Source organism: Hippocampus bargibanti, linkage group LG02 (assembly GCF_051943395.1).
Source record: "Hippocampus bargibanti isolate YZ-2025 linkage group LG02, ASM5194339v1, whole genome shotgun sequence".
Classification (NCBI taxonomy): Eukaryota; Metazoa; Chordata; class Actinopteri; order Syngnathiformes; family Syngnathidae; genus Hippocampus; species Hippocampus bargibanti.
Window position 1 is genome coordinate 6406667 of NC_142735.1, and position 24870 is coordinate 6431536.

Consider the following 24870-nt stretch of genomic DNA (forward strand, 5'->3'; position numbering starts at 1 on the left):
TAATTCGGATAATTTCTTGCAGGACATCTGATCTCTCACAGGAACTTCATGTGACGTGGCCCACTGGTTGGGAATCACTGTGTGAGTGAAACAACTATCACCCCACCTTTATACTCATCCGCAAGGCTGCACAGCAGGCATGATGAGGCCTTGCAGTCTTTGCCTCACCACTTTCAAATGAAAGCGTAAACCCCAAACCGCGAGCTCCATTAGAGCTCCTTAAAGGGTCCTTCGGAGGTTTACTGTATTTGATATTATTGATATCCACCAATAGGTAACAGTCCACTCTTTATACTGACGAGTATGATGAGTCATCACATGAGTACGCCAGTGGAAATGTGGTGTCTGTTTGTATGTTTTTGTTTGTTTGTTTTTTTCCACTCCTGCTTTCCTCTAGTCTATGTCAATTCGGCCAACAAGTAACATGACCGTGACATATTAGAAGGATAATTACATGCTACAAGAAGTGACGGACCGTCAAGGCCTGCAAAGCTTTCTCTGCAGGCCTAAAAATACCTGAATCACTGACAGATGTTAATTATATTTTGTCCATGAATTCTTATTAAATAATTCCAAATTGTCTTTCAGCTTCCGTCCAAAGCTTTTCCCCTGTTGCGCTGCTTTCAGATGTGTGTTTTCGTATTTAAGCATTTAACCAATCACATTTCTCCCATCATTTGTAACCAGGGTCTACCTGGATGCCTTCAAAATCAGTTCTGCAACCCCTGTCGCATCAATTGTGTCAATCAAACTGTTGCTCTAACCAATCAGATTTCCAGTTGGCAACCCAAAAATGGTACCAACGCCTTTTTGAAGGGGCTGGTCAACGTCAGAGTTGGCTAGTCACTAGCCAATCATAGTTTATGAAAACTGCTCTGATCATAAGCCGCTAATGACAAGTGCATACGGGTCAGAGCTAGCATACTGTATTGCTAGTGAGATGCATTAGCAAAAATATTGTGTTGATTTAATAGCGGTTTTGTCAACCCACTATGGCTGAAGGAGGAGAAGAAATGATTTGGTTCCAGATTTACTGTTAAAGCCACTTTCAAGATGGACTTTTCAAGAAAAAATGGACATTATTAAGAAAGGTCAGTCGGTTATTTCCTGGCTAATGGTACCCTTTCGTGGACTTGTATTAATCACACCACACTTCTTTCAGTCTTGATTGATTCAGACGTAGTACTACTGAAGGCCAAGCGATGAAATCCACGGCCCACCACTGGCTACTCGTAAGGTCTAAAATACTGTATATCTAAATAACCTTTTTTTTTTCCAGAACTGCCTTCCACTACATTTCTGCACACATCAGCACTGTTTTATGGTCGTTGTTTGAGCATTAATTTTGATAATATTGAGATCAGTCTTAAAATTAGTGATCCTGATAGACTGTTACAACTACTAGTACTTCTGGTATGATTGGAGAGGCTACTCGTGGTTTACACATGCTTACTTGTTGGGCCGAATAATGTTACTCGCCAAGCGAAGCAGTTCACAGGTAAAATATAATATCACACTGATAGAGCGGGAGGACATTTCTGAAATGCCCCACATGATCATGACTATCAAATAAGCGCCTGGCCACAAGATATTGCTTTTCTTTCCACCTAGTGGTGTGTAATTCATTCACCAGAGAGCCATTGGTTGCATTCCACCTTTGAAAGCAACGCAGGTATGCGAGAGACTTCTGCCTTGGATTTTAATGACTATCACAAATGTTGAAGTAATTCCACTCCATCTCAGAAACTTCCCTCCCCTCCCGAATGGCAGCGAAGGAATGAGGCTGTGACTTTTCGTTTCGTTCAGAAAAGAGGGTTGTTTTTTTTTTCCCCTAACCAAGAGCACATTCCTTCCCTGGACTTGCATCATGGAGCCTAGCAGCCAGTCTAGCAGCCAGCAGGTTCTCTATAATGATGTGAGTATAGTATATTTCCGTTATTTAAACGTGGATAGTGTAGTGGAAATGTATTCTACTGGGTATTAACCGCTATTTGTGTAGTAGTTTTTCAAAAATGTTGTGCTACTTTTAAATTGAAAAAAGGTCAGCACCTGTGAAATATTCCTGCAAAGTAAATTAACATGTGAGTGGAAGTTCATTAAAAAGAGAGAGGGAGAAAGAGTGTGTGCTCTTTGCATAAAGTGAAGGCCCCATGTCGGGAAAAAAAAGTGTGCCGCGGTGCCTTGAGTGCTTTGGGTTTTGTCAGAAATGAAATGTGTCCATCTTCATTCCATTTTTTTAAGGCTCACTTATAATTGAAACTCTTCTCTTTGCTCAAGATATCCTTGTGTCTCCCCCTTTATTATTGAACAGGCGGGGAAGATGGGATTTTTGGCTGTGAAATATCTGCTCTTTCAACCTGTTGCAGACTTTACGCACAATAGAGAAACCTTGAAGTCGTATTAATATTTATGCCTATGACAAAGTTGGGACGCGCTTCAAATTCAAATCATAAGTAGGATGAACAAGTGATTGGGTGCCGGCTCATTTTCATCCCAAATGTATACAAAAGGGTTTGAGTGTGTCTTGGTCTGAGAAACTGCCATCTCTGCGTGCTGCTTCTGCTGTTTCCCTCAGCAAGCGGTTGCTCCTTGCACATTGACAATGGGTGGCCCAGAGGCGCTATCCTCCTCAAAGCTCCTGGTTTATTCTGAAAAATACCTTGAAAACTGTAGCTGGTGGGGGGCGGGCACGCACACTCTCACACCGCCCAGTCGGTCGCCATCGCTGCCTTTTCTGCATCTCTGCTCTCGTGCCCCACTTTCCCTTTTGGTTCCAAAACGGCAGACAATTAAGTTTCCACTCAGCTCAAGTTTATGCAAGATGCCTCAGGACAGTTGTACGCACACCAGCAGGCCCGAAGGACACTTTGAAGTGCCTCACATTTTATGGTCACTCTCACTGACACATCACATCCGTGGAATGCATTAATGGCAAAGACATTAATGCACTCCATTCAACGTATGTAGAAATAGAAGACTATATTCATATTCAAGCTGTTCACCTTGCTACTGTTCTCCTAATTAGTAAAAATGATCATACAGCAAATTAAACTGTAAATCTTCAAGATAAGTAGAGTACACCACAGTAAAACACCTATACTGTACTTCTATTACTCGATTTGGACAGAATGGAAAAAGCACTCATATTCTGCAAGTATGTAAAAGTCGAGGTGAGGGGTTTACGGTTATGTAGAAGTAGTGATTCACCTGCTTTACTTCAGTAAAACGAAATTAGTAAAATGAAACATATTTATTCAGTACTTGTTTTACAGTTCATTATATATACTATAAGTCATTATGATCATGACATGCCAGAAAATTCTACTCTACTTACTCTACTCGTATTTGAAAGAAAAAAATAATGTTGGTATCTAGCGTGGGCTCAAGCTCTGATGCAGTTCGTATGCATAACCAGTTTCGCCAACGTTGTTAAATTAACAAGAATGTTGAAGTAGCTAATGATAGCAAATAAAAAAAATATACCTTTAGTGGATGTTTTTTTTCATCTCAACAATTTCAGGGTGTAACCCGCCTAATGCCCAAAGTTTTGTGCAATTGTACATTTCAGTGTCCTGACATTTTCTTTTGTGCATAGAATATTTTGTTTTATCTTCAACCACCCCAACTACTTTCAATTGTGTTGCTGTAGATCGCAAATTTCCTATTGAACTATTAAAGGCTTTCTGATTCTGATTCTAAAAGACAGCCTGGAGAGGGTCAGGCACCCATCGTGATTCCAGTGAGGATAAAGTGATCCTGAAGATGACTGAATGAATGAATGAATGAATGAATGAATGAATGAATGAATGAATCAATGATAGTATTGGATTTATGAAAATGTGCTCCTTCAAAATAGCTTACATAGGACCTTCACACATGTCACTGGCAAAAAAACTGCTGAAAGCATTACATATTTTCAAAATAAATATGTAGGGAATTCACATCATGTGAATATTCCTTAAAGTTAAAGCCATTTATGACTCTTAAGTAATTGCACACATATTTCCAGGTTATGTAGGCTTGTGTCGGGCTTGTGATTGAGGGAATGAGGTCACCTTAGAAGCGAGCAATGAAAGTGCTGAATGATATTGATAAAAACACCAAGAGGAGAATACACCCCTAAGTGCAAAAACTCTTCCCGTGGAAGATCTGTTACTTTCTGTGTAAGATTTTTTTCAATTTTCTGAAAATATTGGTGAAATTGAAAACTGTAGACCTTCAAAACTATTCAACAATTCAGTTCAATTATAAAGTAGGTGATTTTTTTGTAATCAAAAGAAATCCAGTCTATTGCAGCTGAAGAGTCACAGTACAACGTCCAAACGAAAGGCTTTCCATTTGCTTCACACAAAAAGTCTGCTGGGGAAAAAAGCCTGCCTTTATTAATTTAGGGAATTGCTGACAGCGGGCAGATTAAAATTAAATTTGAGGAAAAATAGAAAGAAATTAATAATTGTAACCTTTCCACAAAACATGTTGCCGTCCTCTCGTCCCTGTGCTCTGCGCATGGAGGGTGGCGTTAGTTTAGTCATCAAGAGTTTTTAATGGTGGCTAAAACCTGAGTGCCACAGTCGAAAAGGTCATTTTTTGTTTTAATGTAGAAGTGGAAAAAATGAAGCCAGACGTAGAGAATATACGCAGTCACACAATTGCTACACCAAAAAAGTTATAGCTCCAGAATATAGCTGTATTCTTAGGTTTTCGACATGTACATCAAACGATCACGGTTTTCAACCACAACCTGTAATGTCAGCTTTTAACCAAAGTGCTACCTACTGAGCAAAAAAGTACTGCGGCACTGGAGCGATGTGCCCAGAGCAAGTGGCCAATCAAAACACATCTTCCACTCACGCCCCCAGCAAGGTTGTCAGCGGTTATATATTAGAGCAGAAATTGGTCGATATGTGGCCAGATGTCGCCTCCTTCGATTTGATGAATGAAAAAGAAAAGATTGGCAGAGGGTCAATTTCATTGCCGTCTCTTGGAATGCCTGCTGGTGCTTTTGCATGTTTTTGAAGAACCCATTTTGTCATATACATAGGTATAATGTGGCCGCGAATCAACAGATTGATCCTCTAATATGAAGCCCCTTGACACCTTAGCTGGAGGGACACCATCTTGAAATCATGTCAATAAAGGACACATTTTGATTACCCATCTGAATTTCTGGCGAACAAACGGCCTTCAGTGATGTTTTACTCAGCAGTAGCTCGAGTGTGGGGAAGCTTTAAGCAAGAGCCATTGACAACTCTTAAGGAGTAAACTTCTTTCAGCCACTTTTCGACCAGTAAAATGAGAGCTTTATTTTTTGGCTCAGCTAGTTTTGATCACGACACACCAGTGTAGAGTCTACCTCACTGCAGAACCTACACGATTCCTGCTGCATTCTTCATGCTGTTGTGCTAAAGACCCCAAAATACTCACAATTCTCCACATATAGCGCCGCTCTACAAGACACTATTTTATGATATTCAGTTGATGACCACAGCTTTATGAATTAATACAACCACATTATCTGGAGTTCTATTACTGAGGCCAACAAAAGCCTCAGACACACCAAGAAATTCTACATGACTTTCTGCCAGCAATTTCGGCCAAAACTGGACACTGATCGAAATGGGACCAAGCAGGCTTGCATCAGCGGGTTCAGTAGACCCACAGCACTCATTGAGCCACTCAGCTGAATGTTCCAATTCTTGTCCAAGAGAGTGTTTGGCGGAGAAACCCCGATGCACCGTCCAGGATCTTGCTGGTGCTGAACAGATGGTCTGCTGGTCCGATGGACCTTTTTGGGGGGTTCTCCTGTGTATACCTTACCAGTGAGGCTGAAAAACGTGATCCCGGGAGCATGTCTTCTTATTCCCATTCATAAAAGAGCTGCTCCCACCTGCTGAGACGCTGTGCGCTTACTTTCGTCAACACTGTCCAGAAGTTCTTCTCCAAAGACTCATTGAACTTCTCCCATGCCAGTGATTTTGCCTCAGCAACTACCAACGTTCCATTTGATAGACTGGTGGCCACCAACTGTCTTTAAAATAATTGTGGCCAAAAAGACCCAATAAAACTTCTATTTCAGCTTGAAGGCACACAGATTTTAATATAATAACCATATATTATCTAGCCAATTCACATTTAATTATGGTCATTTTTAACCCCGATTACAATTGAAAGACAAACCAAAATGGACCTAACCAAATCGGCTTTACGAATGTTTGTCACATAATGATCATTTGTCATTTTCTTCCTCGACCATAAAGGACAACCGACATCACTTTTTTGTTTCGTAACTGACATCAGAAAAACGTTTTATAGCATCTAAAATGCCCAAAACACGCAGTATGATATTTTTAGTCAAATGCAAAACAGCAATAAAAATGACTTAAAGTCTCCAAAATCTGCAAAAAAATGAACCCGGAAATGGGCAGTTTCAGAAGGTCCCGCCCCATTGTTCGTGGTGTAATGCCAAGACATCTTGCCTTGCTCGAGAATCAAAACAATGGCTTCAGATTCAGAAAAGATGCTTTCTGGTTACTCATCCAGTTATGAATATGATTCAAATAGTTCTGAAGAGGAAAGCATACGTGTTTGCAATCGATTAAAGAATTTATTCCGTTCATTTTGAGGCATCTGGAGAGAAATGTACTGACAAACTCTTTAGTACTCACAGTACCCAAAAAAAGGCAGAGGATGGCGACAAAGCTCTGTGGAAATTGTCTCCTGGGCGGTTTTGTCAGTGAATGTCAAATACACTGTAGAAGTCTTGATGCACCACACAATGATTCACCATCGCGTTATTTATGTTTTCCTTCTAATTTCGCAATCAACACGGATCAACACGAAGTTTTCAGACCAAACAAAGTGCCGCAAAATGCATTGAGGTGATGCAAGGTATGTCCTTTCTCAGTCAGGGGCGTTCCTTCAGTGACGTAGGGTGAGGACTCGTCACCAACTCAAAAACAAGACTTCCGGAATATTCAGCGCGAGTCTTAAAACGTAAAATATAGCTATATGCGGTGGAATCAGCTCAGTCGAAGTCATTTGAAGCGATTTTACAAATTATGGACACAACTTGTCCGGAGACGTCGGTTGTCCTTTAAGGGTTTTACCTTATCCCATTTAACACAGCGACAGTGAACTAAAATCTATCAATGATGCCTTTGCACTATTTTCCCACATTGTTTTTCACAAGCTTCTTTCGATATTGGATAAAAAGTAACCAAAAACAAACCCAGAAAAGGCACTAATCATTTAACGTTCACCAATTACAGGTTGAAGGGCCCAAAGAGAATAGGACCAAGTACCGCATTTACCAACGCATGGCCCTGATTCTGGCAATTGTCTTCCTCCTTTTGGGACTCTGCATTTTCAGCTTGGCATATCTGTGGAACCCCACTCTTGGAAAAGTAAGATGTATTTTCCCTTATGTCATCAATGTCCATGTGATTGATTTGCCAAAAGAATGAAATGCTGCAGACATTTAAAACATTATATTGACATTTATTTAACAGTAGTTAACTATCAATTCAGAGCAATGTCCTCTTTAGCTGAGTCCTATGTATAGTTTCTGTGTATGTTGCTAACAACGGTGTAAATCCATGTTTTCAGGGCATACGTGAAAGCAATGTTATTGTCACTACATGTAGTAAATGTGTCGAGATGAAAGTAGAACAAAAAAAAACCCTGTTTCCATTCCAGCAAAATCACGACACAAGCACTGTGCACACTTTATTCATGCAGTCTTGTGTAAATATGGCCTGTGAAAATTTCAGCCTGATGCTTTATCTACTTTGTGATCATATTGTCAACATCTTCTCAATGGAACAAGCTGCAGCAGGACGAGGACCCCTTGGCAATGTAATCAGGATAAACTCTTGTCCTGGCAATTGATCTTCTGAAATTCAATCCCATCACACTTGATGGAGAACATTTTCACTTGCCTGCTTTCCCTTCAATATTCCCAGGGTGCCGGAAAAAAAGCATATTTGCCCAAACTAAAAGCAAAACAAATCAATAATCTGGCCTCCAAAAATGTATGAGACATTGTAAGAACACATGCAGGGGAATATATCGGTAATTGAAACTAAACAATGGTTCAAAGGTAGGTCTTAAATGTTGAATGCATTGATTGAAATGCCATGATTGAAGAGGTCTATAGATAATGCCCGTCACTGTCATATTGTATCATTTCTTCACACTTTTGACATTCGCACAAAGAGGCAAAAGTCTCTTCAAAACGCAAATTAAATCAGGTTCCTTTTTTTTTTCATTTCCAATGTCGACAATGATGTCCATGTGACTTGCTCTCAACATATAAATCACCTTGGAGAAATTTCCTTTGTCCTTGTTAAATTTTTCACGCTCAAGGTAGACCAGTCATTATTTCCACTTTAATAACCTGGGATCATTCTCACAAGGCATCAAATGTGTTGATGGCCAAGAACTACGGGTTTTTCTTTAATGGGGTCTTTGGGGGAAGGAAGCATTCTCTGGCCTCCTCATCAGTCGTATAATATGGAGCCAATTTAAGGAGAAGCACCGGTCTGTTCCTTCTGATGGACAGGTGCTTCTCACATTTAGTGAAAGCACAATCGTATCTCGCACAAACCACCACGGATCCCATTACAAAGGCAAAGCAAGGATATTCACAACTGGACTGACAAATGGAAGGAAAGAACCATTTTGCCAGATGGATAAGCTCGATAGCAAGACTGTAGTAGTCATGTCCGTGTTTGTTGGGCCAGTGGTAAGTGTGAAACGTCAGATTACCTTTGATTTGACAGAAAATTTTCAACGTTAGTAGTTGGCATTGTGACTTTAGGGAGTTCTCAAGAGTTCTGTATTTTACGTCCTTGGACATGATTACACAGTGGTTTTCCAAGTGCTTTTCTGCCCATGGAAAAGTTTCAGTACAAACAATATAGTTTCCATCAACCTAAACCCCCACCCCTCTCTATACACATCCCACAGTAAGCATTTGTTATAGGTTCTGATACAAAACACATAATATTAACAACAATGAAAATAATCATTTTCTAAAGTGCTTGGCATTGTTACGATCACAATTAAGTAAGTACCGCACTTGCACTGAAAGGTAAGGTGCAGCCTGGACTGATTGCCAGTCAGTCGGTCTCGTCTGACCACGGTGTCTGGCTAAAAAAAAGTCAACAAATGGATGATTCTTGGGAGATATTACATCCCGAAAATATTACCGGAAATATAATTTGCTACATGAGAGATCCAGATCACAACATGAGTAGCAGCTCACCAAGACAAGACGTCATGTACCCTCAGCATTGTACGAAAGCCAGGCTGCCAATTTGCTTGGTGCATCTCAATACGACAGGAGAACCACCTGGGATTTTTTTTAATTACCTGCAAACATATGTTGCTACACAAGCTTTGGGAAGATTCCGCCATCTTCCCTGGGCCAGTGTTTTTGTTGTGTGTGGTGTTGGCACGTCAGGCTTACTTGTGCGCTTTCTATTGCGTCAGTGTGCGTTGTGTGTGCATTCTCTTTTGGCTTGCTGCAAATTTTCTTTTTTGTATGTGTTCATTATTGTTCTGGGGGATTTTTCATCACTCTGTTATTACGGGTATACATCAGCACCCAAAATGAAGACTGAATGAGAATTGAGTATTAATGTTTGTCTGCAAATATCCGTCCAGGAGATAGAAAATCAAAATGATGTGTGTGTACAGTACATAAAAAATGTGTGACTCCACAAGTCAGTGTAAGGTTAATACCATAAGTGTTCTTGGTAACCTATGCAACGTAATGCCACTGATACGTACAATTGTAGAAATGAAAATTCATTATCGTTATCATTATCAAATATCGTTCAATACCCTTGGTTAAGAAAATTCGACAGTTTATGTATTTATGTATTATTTATCATATATATATATATATATATATATATATATATATATATATATATATATATATATATATATATATATATATATATATATATATATATATATATATATGATAAATAATACATAATAAATTTGTTAACCACGTGTGAGGCCAAGCATTGCAAATCAACATTTACAGAGATCAGGTGTGATCTGTGCTATTTTAAATTCATGAACCACTCTGAAGGGGATTATCTCTAAACGGACAGCCAGGCAGAGAGTAATTGCAGACCTGGAGATGAACGTTGAATGGTTCACAGGTGCTGCTGGTTTGTATGAGCCAATAACAATAACAACAACGACAAACTACCAACATGAATATAAGGCAACCACACCATTATTCAAATGAAAATTGTATTTGTACGGCCTCCCAAATGCCTCCTTGTCGGTATCACCGGGTCGTGCTTCTCCACCCAAACTTCCTCGTCTATAGGTTCTCTTGGATCGGATACTCCTATCTTTCTCCGTTTATTCATTTCTTGTAAACTGTCTCCTTAGCATCATGATGTCAACATCTAAGCGGTGCTGAGGGATGTCATTTGAAGTGATTTTGTTTCTGTTTTGCCATGTTTGCCTACCCGATGTGACGGAATTCATTCGCGGTCCTGTAAAAATGCTGCGTCCTCTCTGGCACTGCTGTTTCTTACTGTTTCAAACATAAAATGTATGTTCAGTTCATTGAAGCTGATATATATGAGCATTTACCAGGTAAGCCACAAGTTTCTATTCTCAGTTCCTCTAAGTTTTGAAGGATACTTTAATAATAATAATAATACATTTCATTTATAAGCGCATTTCAGAACTCTCAAGGTTACTTTTAAATGACGTGATTGTGATTTGATTGGATATTCCCTTCATATGCTTCCATTAAATGTATCTGGACTCAGCTTAATTTTATTTGTAATTTAATCAACAGTTGCTATTTCTTAAAGTCGCATTGTGCATTGAAGCAAACAATTTCAAACTTAACCGCAGCACTTCAAAAATATAAGGCACTATTTTTAAAAACCATTTTAGCAGGACTCATAATAGGTTCATGGCTGTGTGTTCATGAACTGAAACCGCTTGACAAAGAGTAAGAGAAATATTTATATTTCTAGCGGTTTCGTAAGAGTTCCAGCTAAAATGAAGACACTTTGAAAGGAAATATTTCTTTCACCAGACTTTACCAAAACTCCACAAAATATCAGCATTGAGAGTGCGGCACTGGCTGTGTCAAACTGCACACATCTTGAAAGCACCTTGGTCGCAGGTATTCACTGATAATTGTCAGTTTAGAGAAAAAAAAAGTAGACACAAATTCAATGAGAGATCTCATTAACTGAAAGCTAGTCCTTCAGGACGGTTAAGTTACTGATACGAATGTCGGTTTTTCATTTTTACAGCATTTTTAGTGATACATGACTTCACGTTGGACATCTTCGGGAGAGTTCAAGCGTCAAGTTAATCACACGCCGCAGTGGCCGCGTTCCTTTTTCATCTGGAATGCTGCAACACCTTCACCATCAAGCCCCATTGTCCATTCTGTCCGATTCCACGTTCAACTACCTGCACGTGTATGATGTCAGCGTGTTGTGACGGCTAGCGGTCTTAATTGTCAATGAGTTCATGTGAGGTACAAATTGAGTTGCCGTCCGAAGTGACTTGTTTCGGGGATTGGACTCAATTGCCATCAGGATTTGTGAGAATATCTTCCAGCCTGTTTCCTGGATCTCTCTAAAAGAACTGCATCTGCAAAATGGTTGGATTGGAGACAGGGGAACTTCTTTAAACGTCTGGCAGGATAAGGCAATTCCAGACAAAACGACTTCTCTGTCTGACAAGTCAGACTTAACCCATAAAGTTAAGCTGCAAACGTCCGATGAACACTGTGTTTCCTTCCTTGATGATTCTTTGTGCATTTTTTACACTGGGAATGAACTAGAGTAAAATGAGAGTGCAAGCAGGGGAAAACAAATTGAGTTTGTTTTATATGGTGGCCGGTGGAGTGCTTGAGATGGAAATGCTCCACTGTTGGTGGCTGCAACAAAAGTCTTCCAGAACTGTTAATCCCAACTGTTTTTATTGTGCAGCTGGGATGTGCGTTTTATTTCTTGCCATCCCTGCAAGCGTCATTTTTCGCTTAAAGATTATGCATCTTAATTAGCAACCTTTGATTTCGTCTGCAGCTTAAATTGTAGCATGTCGTCTGTACAGCGTGGTGGATGTGCAGCGCTGTGGATTAACACACAGTCACAAGCTGTTTTCTCTCTCCTCCTCATCTTCCCACTACCATGGCCAAGCAAGACTCCACCGCTCTGTGGTAGAATTTACAATGTGATTGAGCTTTCACATTCACTTTCAGTCACCCAGTAAGTCAGCGGCGCTCGCATCTGTCGGCACAACACCAACACATTCCCAAACAGGTTACATGCAAGAAATCGGCCTCCTAGAAACACACCATTGAGCACTTCCTTCTGTGGGAATGCTGCATAGCAATGCAGGCATTTTTTCCCATGTTGCTTTGAGTCCTAATGGATGATTAAATCGTGATCCCGAAAATCGGCCAATTAGTCACTTCACTCAATACGCAGAGAGAGAAGCGGCATCTGAATCATCACCGCAGGTCTCTGTCTGGTACTCAATCTGACACCTCGTGACAAATAACCGCAGCTCATTAGGCTATTAATGTGAGGAAAAATTGTTGCGGTTCCAAAGACTCCAACTTTGAAGAAACATACAAATATCACTTCTGAATTTAAAACAAAAGGAAATCATATTTCTTTTAGTTATCTTGAAAGTAACCATCCAGTATATTTTAAACATGCTTTGGTCCCATTATGGTGGATTGCGTGTTTACAATTCTTGAAAAGAGGGAGAGGAAAAATCCTGTCACTTACACGTTTACAATATGAGAAAAGTGTGAAAATGAGTAATATAAGCACATTGAGCACAGCATAAACACTGATGATTCCTGATGTTTCCTGAAAAAGTAATGACTCCTGGACTTGACCTCAACAAGTGGCGCTAAATATGAATTGATATATTTGTGAGTCAATAATAATTTTTTTGTTGCGGCACGTTTTCCTTACTCATGTTGGCACTGCCCTCAAATGGCCAAAGATGAGCTACTGCAGGTTCAAAGAAGCAAAAATAACTCTTGTGTTGTTCATTCTGTTGAATGTGAGACAATTAAGTTGACTGTTTTTCTGTTGTGAAAGGAGACGAAGTGCACAGAGCTCCTCCTCTGTTGCACCAGGGGTCTCTGACTCCTCTGAGCATGGAGCATCCTCTGGGCTTTTGTCTCTCCCTGAGATAATTTGGGGCTCATTAGCTGCTTGACAGAAACAAACAATAGCCTAGGTGAAATGTTGCAGGCTTTAATTAACAACAACACTGCAATTAAGTAGACATTAATATCAAGCATCCCACCATTGAACAGCATTCGGAGTTGAAAGTTCTGGAGACTTGATGACGTAAAGCGTTTATACCTCTAAATTATCATCATCTTAATCACCGGCTGCAACATAACCTTTATTTGAGAAAGGTGAAAGGACAATATCGTCTGATATTTGCTGGGTAACTGAAACTCTTGGTCTGGACTTGGTGGTAATTGAGAGGAGTAAACTGGACACTATAGTCATGCCTGACCTTTCCCCAGGGTGCATTCAAAAACCTTTCCCCTGAGTGATCCTCTTATCTTCCGTAACCTCCTGGAGTAAATTATATTGCAGTAAATTGAGCTGTATTTTTTTCCTGCAGTACCTCAAAGTGGCTTCTGGCTTGACACTTTATATATACCATATACAGCACGGGTGTCAAAGTCAAGGCCCGCGGGCCAAATCTGGCCCGCCACATCATTTTTCGGCCCGTGGAAGCAAATCAAACTTGTAAAATTCCGTGATGCTTGCTAAAATCCTAACCAAAATTTCCTATTTTTGGATGTCAACCACAATAACAGTCATTCTTCTTGACTTCAGATTTGAAAACTAGTTATTCATTAATTTGTTGTGCGCTCTATATGTAATATGTGGAGGGGATTCAACATTCTAATGGCTTCCCCAAATTCATAACGGCCCTCGAGAGGAAACCGTAACTACAATGTGGCCCGCGACAAACAATTACTTTGACACCCCTGATATACAGTATGTATATATACATGTATATACATACACTTATGTCTCCAGGGTTGTGTTTGAAGACAGCTGGGATAGGCTCTAGCATCACCCATGACTCTAATTAGGGTGAAGAGTTTCGGAAAATGAATAAATGAATATATATTATCATCCAAAAGAGGTATCGTACATCCTGGTGCATAAGGCGTACCCAAAAGCCTTGATTTCCTTCAAAAGATGACCCTGCGCCTTATACACCGTTGCACCTTGTATGTGAAGTCATATTGAGCCACAACAGGTTTCGCAACTACTGTCTGCGGCCACCGACTCCATTTCCCCCCGAGGGGAAGAGGTTGTGTTTAACCCCAGCCTCCACTGTAGCGCCGTATGATGTGGTGTGCCTTATATTTAGAAACCTTTTGTCCTTGAGTGTTCAGAAAGGCGCTTGTAAATTAAATGTATTATTGTTATTATGTATATATTATATTTGTATTGTTTTTTACATTTATTTACGTTGCACCTTATAGTCCGGTGTGCCTTATATATGGAAAAAGTTTGAAAAGACACTATTCATTGGGGTGCGCCTTATACTCTGATGCGCATTATACATCGGAAAATATGGTAAATTCTTATTCTTCTTTACATTATAGAATGATGACAACTTAAGAATGTGTTAACAAGATAGACAAAATGACAAAATACCCAACTTTAATAGCCTTGCGCTTTATCTGAATGCCGAGTTTTATGTGGCAATGTACCTCTCCTGAAAAGCATGAATGGGTGGGAGTCCGATTTTGAGGTGATTCCAAGTTGCTGTACTGTGAAGCTTTTACTGAATGTAACCAAATGCTTCAGATTGAAACGGAGTTCAAATCAAAATCTCAGAAGCGTGAAAGAAACACCATCTCGCAGAACATGTGAAAAAGTGAATGAGTGTGTGATAAAAGCAGCTACGTGGTATTAGCCTGTGTGAGCAAGTACAACACCGAGCGACATTTAATCATATCAAGTTTGTGTGCCTTCTTTGAGCCATGAAATCATTTGTTCACGATTGTGGTAGGTGCTTTGTCTTGGTTAAATCATCTAATGTGTGTGTGTGTGTTCTCGATATAAAAAAAAAACATTTGTAGGAATGTCTTGATTACCTCTCAACTTTTAAAGTTACAACTTAAATTTCCTCTACGCGTGCATCAGGCCTTTAACAAATTGCCAGTAAGTGTTCTTAGGTTCCCACGCTTCAACTTAAATAGCCATTAAAGAAAAAAGGCTCTGGGATTGCAGTCAATGAGGCACCCTAAATGTAAAGTAATCCAAAGTGACAACTATACAGGCTATTCAGATACATTTGGAATTGGAATGTTTTGTTTCGGCAATGGTGACGTGACTGAGTGCCCAGTATAGCATGTGAGTACAATTTGCGGTGCTCTTGAAGTAATAGTCCGAGATTTTCGCAATCTGAAAAATCCCAGCCCCAGATCATTTGAGGAACAATGTAATATGTTTACCCCAGAGCAAATTCCACAAATTATTGTGGGAAAAAAAAGTCAGCTGTTCTGACATGCAGCCCACTCGGGTGCATTGGAAAACAACAAGCTTTTCATCAGCACCTAGCGTTTCCGTGACTGTATCCAACCATCTCACCCCCTTTTATTGTGTCTTCAAGGCACATGGAGCATGATTAAACAATTATGGACCAACGGATCCCCTCACAATGCTGTTACGATTTATCTACCTTGTCTCAGTCATATGTGATAAGACCTGATGAAGCAGTGGGGACTGGACGTGCTGTTGTGGGATTTCGGTGCAGTCATCATCAATGAACGTGGCCGTGCTCTCGTTGTAGCAGCTTTGATCAACTCGCCAACTGCCATGCTTTTTATTTGTCAAAGAGCCTTGTGATAACAGCTATCGTGTTAAATGCAGACAGTTTCTTAAGTGGAGCCTCGCTGTTTGAACACAATTCAGAAGGTTGGTCAACATAATTCCAGTGTCAAACTCGATCCATCACAAAATGATTATTTGTTATGTTTCATGTTCAGTATCACACATTTGTAAAGAAAAAAATAAATAAAACATTGTTCATATTTGATTGACACTATTATTCATTTTGTAAAGGGGCATGTAATAAGTGAAGAAAATGCTATTTTGGTGAAAGATTTCCAGCCCAAAAATAATACAACCAAAAGACCAATTCTGTATAACAGGCATCAAATAGCATACTGGGACACACAAAACAATATATCAGGCAAGCAGTGACGTGCGGTGAGGTTCATGGCCGGTGAGGGACTGACGTCATCACAGTCAGATTTACAAACATATGAACTCTTAAAGAGTAGCTTATTCACCATTTGATTGGCAACAGTTAACATGTTTTGTTTAAAATGTCACGTCAGCTTTCTTTATATAAACTGTAGCACAGAAAGAAAGAATTAAAAAAATGTTATTGTCGTGTTACCTTTACTTATAAATGAAGTCCATGCGCCGCTCCTTCTGAAGAAAGGTATTGATACCTTATTTGTAGAAGCCTTCCTTATCTTTCTTCAGTTTTAATAGTCTATTTCTTTCAATTTAGATATGTAATCCTCCATTCTGAAAATAAGGCCAAGCAACACGAAAAAATGACTGGATGGTTGCACTGAACTTGCTAACAGTTTACTGTAGCTTGCTGTCACTAATTGTATTATTCTGCAGCTGAGGAGGCGCAAGAAGAATCTCTGTAATCAGCAGCGCCCCCTGTCATGAGGCAGGAAAACTGTGTGCCTCACCTACGCACACAGTTTTGATAAAAATAAAATAAACACTGTATTACAGTGTTTATAATGTAAAGTGACTCTACATTATATACACCAGCTAAACATATACTAAAAGTGTTTTAACACTTTAATAGCGATATGCAAAGGGACAGCAATGCGGTCTCACTGCAGAGTAAGCACAGTTAGCATAGTGATTGCGCAATCCATGGTGAGGCTCAGCCGGCTGCTGCCTCACCGCTCGTCTCTACTTAGTTTTTGAACGGTAAATGTCAAAATTCAGCGATTTTGAAAAAAAATCCAAAAATGGCGAATTTAAATGGAAAAGAACTTTGAAGTAAAAATCACAAAATAAATATAACTGTTTAATTTATTTTTTCATTTGATATTTCTATGATGACAGGTGAGGCACGGCCTCATCTGCCTCCCCTGACTGCACGTCACTGCAGGCAAGATCTGGAGAATGGGCTTTGAGTCTTGAACCCGTTCTTAAAAATATAGACCCATCAGGACAAGTCATTGAATCCGATGCTATCCACAAGGACATGCGCATTTGTCAAAGGTTGACAAAATGCTGATTGCAATTCTTCGTTTTTTCCTTTCGGCTTTTCCCTTCAGAGGTCGCCACAGCGAATCAATGTCCTCCATCTTCAGAGGTTTAATTCGCATGTTTATTTTGGCCAAGCTTTAACGTCGGATGCCCTTCCTGACACTAACCTCTGTATTTGTCCGGGCTGGGGACCGGCATGACAAGACACTGGCTTTTGTCCCCTTGTGGCTACAGAACAAGCAACTCTATGAACTTTGTATTATTATTATTATTATTACTTAATAAAAGATGAAGATGCTTGATAATGGATAAATTATTGGATTGGATTGGATTGGATTTGCCTTTATTAGTCTCACAGTGGAGACTAATGGTCTTATGGTAATGACTTATGGTCGTGCCTCTAAACGTTCCTAATTGCAGATTTTACATGCTCACAAGTTGTTTCTGTACCACTTGGCTCCTGAATCGCAGATTGTGCTCTTTTTGGGGGGTGGGGGGTGGGGGGGTGGACCTGACACAAACCAGCAGCGTGACAAGGATGCATATTTATAATGGAGGTCACTTTTTTTCTCAAAAGCTTGTATGTAGTCACGGCTTATTATCGTTGTCAAGGTGTTTGCCTCTGAATGCATCTTACTCTCAGGATGCAACACTTTTATTACAGTTTCCAGTGGCATTCAAATCCACATTTTTTGTGGCAAAAATAAGTTGATCCATTCAACACAGCTGAAAAAACCTGAATGTTCTTCAGATGGTGCTATACTTGGCAGCGAAAAACATCAAGCATACTATGAAACAATGAAGTAAACAGGTATTTGGCAGATCACAGTCACCTCCGAAGACATGCGCGGGCTTGATTGATTGATGTGATACAGTTTTTATATACTGCATATTTTAATTATTACCAATTCCCTCAGAACACGACAACATATCAGGATTCCATTATCCATCATTTAACCCTACTTTCCACCATGTCTCGACAAATGTGGACAGCATTTATCAAATAATGACTTGAGGATGGCATTTAGAACTTAGATAATTTGGTTTCCAAAGGTATTGAAATAATTAGTGCAGTAGTTTAGGCTTTAAAGATTTAGTTTCAGACCAGATGATTGGATGAATGAGCCTTAGATTTTGTGGCCCTTGTTAGATTTCCCTATAATGTATTCAAAAATATGTGTCAAATTGTCTAATGAATGCTCTCATTTCTCTTCAGACTGCAGGCTCCTGCGAGTAGTTGCCTATAGTACAAGTCCCTTGCTGTGTCTAGTCGCCATGGTAACAAAAGCCATATTCGGCCTTGGCCCCATAGCACACCGGGTGGGATATACAGTGGTGTAAAACAGACCACCACATAAAAATAGGCTAATCAAAACAATAATATAAAAAAGCAGGCAAGAAAAGCTCTAATTCTTGATAGTTTTTGAAAAGTGTTACAAGTCATCTGGGAAATATGTCCAAAAAAAAACATCATTTGTCACGTTCAAAAAGTGCGTATCCCCTAAAGTGTATTTATATGTTGCCTTTATGGGGAACACTGTGGATTTTGTCACATAATTGTCATAATCGTTTGAAAAGAAGATAACTAAATACATTTTTGAGGGCAAAGAAGAGGCATCATATTCCCCTTGCACAGAGAAAAATACAAGCCTTTGTTGTTTTCACTTGGATTTTGTTTGTATCAAAACAGTAAACTACACACTGAGCAACAATATGTCCCACTCCAAGAGTATATTTGACAATGCCTTGCTACCCTACAGCTCTCAAAAGTTACCTGTTCTATTCTTCCCCAACGTGTGTGACTCTATTACCGGTGCAGGAGCACATTTCAACATGATTTATTGCCATCGAGAGCTCAAGTTGTTTGAAATGATTAGTCATGTATGATTCGGACTGGGGGAAGAAATGTGAACGGCACTCCTATAAGTTAACAGCAGCTGCACGCAGTAGTCAACCACGATGAGGTGGTCAAATGCACTGAGCAACGGAGTTGCCGGGGGGGAAAGGAGAAAGTGGGGCATTACACTCCTTCCAGGTAGGGGTGAGTTGACAGGAAAGAGAGGGAGGCTGCTTCCAGATTCAGAGGTTGCGGGATTAATTGATTTTTCCATAGTGGAAATAAAAAAGCAGAAGAATGATAGCCTGTAGCGTCTGCCAAAAAGCAACTCGAGTAGCTGCACATATGCTCCATATATTCCACCGGGCTACACACCCACCTCGATAAATCTATGGTTCACTACTCCAGACGAAGAAAAAAAATGCCTGTCAAAGAGCCGTTTGACTGAAGTTGTTTTTTTTCCCCTTTAGGTTACCCTGTCCGTCTATTTCATTATCACTAATGAGATCCTGGGTGCACCTGTGTATTATGTAAACAGTTAGTTTTGTTTTTGAATTTTGTTTTTAAATCCTCAATGGCCACCAGAGCTGTTTATCACATACTGTATTCTAAAAGTCAATAAGACAACACAAGAACTGATTGCCTTTACATTTTTTTCATCAACCAAATGGCAACAATCAGGGCTAAAATGGATCAACAGTCGATGCTAATACGTCTGTGTAAGCTCTCAGTCGTACAGGAGTGGTCCATCGATGAGAAGGTTTCTTCAGCCGTCATCTGTACAAAAGTGAAGGTTTCGGACGTTTCGCCTCCTATCCAAGAGGCTTCGTCAGCGAACAGTTCGCTGACGAAGCCTCTTGGATAGGAGGCGAAACGTCCGAAACCCTCACTTTTGTACAGATGACGGCTGAAGAAACCTTCTCATCGAAAGTCGATGATAATGTTTTCATTGTAGAAATTCTGACAGACCCATTTACAGGAGATAGAAGGCCTGCCGCAATGAACACTGTAAGTGTTATGACCCTCCAACCAATTTCGAGAGGAAAGGTCGAACATAAAAGGGGCCAGTACCCCCTGCTTTGTCAACTAAGTTGTGATCAGCAAAGACTTAGGTAGAGCTACCGCACATATGCCAAGATTAACTCATTCACTGCCATTCACGAATTTGTTCGGGTTTTGCTTTTTCTTGCTTGAGTGCCAGACCTCTGGCAATGTTTCTTTTTCAACAAGGAGCGACATTTCCCCTTTTCCCATGTTAGCGCTTTGTTCCAGCTTCAGTTGTTGAAGCGCTATATAAACCAAAATGTATGTATTACATTGTATTTTGGACAGCCACCTTCATTTGAAGCTCATATAAATCCAGACACATATAATTTAGGAATGAATTCTTTTTTTCTGATGGAAGAAGGAGTCTAAGGTTTCTTATGCTGCATTGAATGGTTATGTAGTCCTAAAACAAAATATTCTGTGGGTACTGGAATTGAAGTGACAATAACAAAAACCCTGGCAGTGGACACATTTTTGCACATGTCTGGCAGTGAATGAGTTCACCCCAATAGACAGACAAACACACACACACACGAACACACACACACACACACACACACACACACACACACACACACACACACACACACACACACAACTAAAGAAATGGCCATGAAATATCAAGGACTGTAACAATTAATTATTAGTGCTGTATGTACAGTATACTAATGGTTTAGAATGTTAATATAACATAAACTATGATCCCAAAACGATCATTTAAAAACTCAGCACTCTCAATGTATAAGAAGATCGTGTTGGATGGTTGGTTGTTTGGTTTGGTTGATTGGTTGGTTGTTTTTGAGTATTGTTTTTGAGTATTTTATGGCTCCTGAAAAACAAACAAGAATGGGACTAACTTCTATGTTATTCTTCTGTGAATTGACATCAAGGACAGAATGTCTTGAAATAATTAACCTGAGTCGACCTGGCTCACCAAAGCAATACTGTAGAGCATAGACGTCTGTGTAAGCTCTCCGTCGTACAGGAGTGGTCCATCGATGAGAAGGTTTCTTCAGCTGTCATCTGTACTTTTGTACAGATGACAGCTGAAGAAACCTTCTCATTGATGTAGAGCATAGAGTTAGCATAATTATCTTCATTTAAGTAACTACTGAATTACTTTCACTGCACTGCAGAAAACATTTCAAGCAACCTTATCCTTTTTTTCCTCCAGAGACTCGACAAACTAGAGCTGTTGGTGCATTTTTTCACCAGTGATGTGAAACAAAAGTAACTAGGGCTTTGAAAACAACTTGAGGGAGAGTGAGAGAACTTTTAATGCAAAAACTATGAAGAAGAGAAATCCAATTTCCTTTGGCTTAAGAGTCGTACTTGAGTGCCACTTCTTCCGACTGACAGAAAAGTACTTTAAGGCCAAGGACTGCTTGCTTGGAATATATCATCTGACTACAACTGTAGTTTCCCTAGTGAGCAATGGCATTTTCAACAAAAAACATTGGCAGCATATAGAAGAAAGACAGCCGTGAACAACAAACATTATGCTTAACCTCGCGGGTTGTATTGGTCATCTGTCACAGATGCTGAATTGGTGCATAAGTTGTGACAAAATATATTTTTTCTTACAAGTACGCTTGATTTAAGAACGAATAGATTGGTTTGAGAGCGGCCCGGTAGTCGAGTTGTTAGCACGCTGGCTTCACAGTGCAGAGGTCGCCCATGCAAGCTCCCTATGTGGAGCTTGCATGTTCTCCCCGGGCCCGTGTGGGTTTTCTCCGGGTCCTCCAGTTTCTCCCCACACTCCAAAAACATGCATAGCAGGCAGATTGACCACTCCAAATTGTCCCTAGGTGTGAGTGTGAGAGTGGCTGTTGTACGTCTTTGTGTGCCCTGCGATTGTCTGGCAACCAATTCAGGGTGTCCCCCACCTCGTGCCCGAAGACAGCTGAGATAGGCTCCAGCACCCCCCGCGACCCTAATGAAGAATAAGTGGTACGGAAAATGGACAGATGGATGGACATTATGGAATTCTGGCAAATACATGTCTGTAAAGTAGCATTAGCTTGCAGTAAAATAAAGGTAGAATAGAAAAAAAGCTCAGATTCCAACCATTTTTTGATTATTCATTCAGTCACATATACACGTGGCACTTTTTCAGTTGTATTCGAGAAGGACAGACTTTGAAGTCGTCCAACTGGAACGTGAGGCAGTTGGGAAATCTGACTTAAAAAATCATGACACTAAAGAGTTTGATGGGTCTCTTTATTTGTAAGTAGGTTCGTTGTCAGATCTCCCAGGCAGGTGACGCGCAGAGCTTGATTGTGGCGTGGAGTTGAGCAAGTCGTGCCGTGATGTCCGCCCGACGCCCGGCGTGAGCTGGGCGTGAGTCCGAGATGAGTCTGAGATGATTCTGCCCCATCTCTCTGTCCCGCGACAGCTCCTTTTATACAATTTTCAAGCGTGTGCTATGCGTCAGGGTGAGACGCACATCAAGGAGATCAAGGAATTGAAAGACATGAAAGGGTTGAAAAGCGCACTTCAAAATCATACACACGTGTGACGCAAAAGGGCTCCCCTCCTGGATCCGAAGTCGGTGAAAGCGATGAAGGAAAAAGAAATAAAAACAAAAGTCATTCTGTTACATGGTGAGGCCAGGCAAGATGACGGTCACCGGGCATGGCAGGCGTCGGTGGGGTGGTTCCCGAGGAAGTTTCGTGGTGCCTGAAGTCGTTGTACGGGAGCATGGCAAAGAGTGCTCTACGACTGCCAGTTTGAGTCGATCGATGAGGTATTGTGAGGACGAAGAAGCGTTGGGGTTGGTCATGCTGCCGGGCACGGACAGGCCGGTCATCGGCGACGGTGGCGTTGATCGCGCTGCCCTGGCGCTCTGCAGGACGGGTCCTCCAGTTTCCCCCCACACTCCAAAAACATGCATGGCAGGCAGATTGACCACTCCAAATTGTCCCTAGGTGTGAGTGTGAGAGTGGCTGTTGTACGTCTTTGTGTGCCCTGCAATTGGCTGGCAACCAATTCAGGGTGTCCCCTGCCTCGTGGCCGAAGAGAGCTGAGATAGGCTCCAGCACCCCCCGCTACCCTAATGAGGAATAAGCGGTACGGAAAATGGATCGATGGATGGTGTTAAAAGGTAAGACAAGGAAAAAGCTTTTGCTTTTTTGATCCCGAGAGGCTGACTTTGGAAAACTGACCTTTATGTGTGATACTATAGAGGTTTTCTACATGTGTCTGTGGTTAAACACCCCTGGAAAAATCTGAAGGTTGCCTATCCTGTTCACGTGAATGGTGTCAGTGATTTGTTATACCGATCAATCTATCATTCAGACAACTCACACAATAAAGTTGAAGTCGGAACGAAGCTGTATTTGGGGTAAGCTGCCAATAGTGGTTTGTTTTGGAAGATTATTCCATTTAGCTTGAGATCTTGACATATTCAAGTTCATTCGCCGAGACACGTGCCGGTTTACTCACCCGGTCTTTGGCATCAAAGACCGATTGAATGGTGAACGTAATTGCTTGGGTGGATTCCGAAAAGCGCTCAAACCACCTGCTACCTTTTCTTTTGATGCTATATTCATAACATGCCCAGATTCTGTTGGATCCTTTAATACTTAAATAATTGCAGAGGCGTATGCTATTACAGCAGTGTCTGCATACATTTCAACTTTTCCTGTACAGTGGAGCATTTCAAAAACGAGGTTGGTGTTCATTTTCCTCTTAATGAAAATCAAACTGCAAAAGTGTGTGGCACTAATTATAACGTAGCACTGAGTCCTCTATCTCTTAATTATCAACCAGCATGTTTTTGATGTTTTTTTTTCAGTGGATGATTCTCACTCCAGAACATCATCACTCCAGAACACCGCTTACCCTCATTTGAATTGTACGCAGAGGCGGTAAAGTAACCACAAATTGTACTGAACTGTAACTCAAGAATAATCCAGGTCAAGCAAAAGTAAAAAGCAACAATTTAAGATCTGTAGAAAATACTCTTACTGTGGTCTCATTCAAATCACTATTCTTCATGTCTAAAATAATAACAATAAATAAATAGTTACAATTTAACAAAAACTGCACAGCTGTTATGCTCCAGTAGTCCTTTTATTGGGCTGCACACGTTAAGTTTGGTTGTGAATGAGAGTGCGTTTATTGGCTCTGATGCACAACAATAAACAACAAAACACAAATTGGTGAACAGCATAGTGTATTTTCTTCCTTTTGGCAAATGGTAATGTAGTGCTTGGCAGCACACAAAGTCATCATTCTACAGCCACACGGTGCATTTTGTTAATAGTGAGCATATTTTATGGTCTTTACTTACTCTGCAACTTTCGGGAATGGTAGAAAAAGAAAGTGTGACACTTGTCAAAGGCCTTTGACAACAGTGAAGCGGTAAACCACCACCTATCCATGACCCCAAATGAATGATGTATTTTCAAACGTTTTCCATACATAAGGTGCCCCGGAGTATAGGGCACACCTTCAATGAATGCAAAATAATTTTCCAAATATAATACAGTAAAGTCTCGTTATATCGATATTCTCGGGAGTTGGAAAAAATATTGCTATAACCGGACTATCGATATATCCGATCCTGCGGCATGTAAATTTTCTCCTTGCGTTCTTAGAAATAGTATCGTAATAAGCAGTACTATCGATATAACCGATATCGATATAACGAGACTTTACTGTATATAAATA

At 40.4% G+C, this 24870-nt stretch overlaps 1 protein-coding gene across 1 annotated transcript in view; it reads left to right on the forward strand.

Annotated features, from left to right (window-relative positions):
- The first annotated feature begins 1778 nt into the window (after positions 1 to 1778).
- tnmd (tenomodulin) overlaps positions 1779 to 24870 on the forward strand; it is a 59018-nt gene continuing 35926 nt past the window's right edge. Inside the window, exons 1-2 of the mRNA XM_089016727.1 lie at positions 1779 to 1915; positions 7269 to 7403. Of these exons, the coding sequence (XP_088872853.1) occupies positions 1868 to 1915; positions 7269 to 7403 (183 nt within the window). The 5' untranslated portion in view covers positions 1779 to 1867. The remainder of the gene's footprint in view (positions 1916 to 7268; positions 7404 to 24870) is intronic.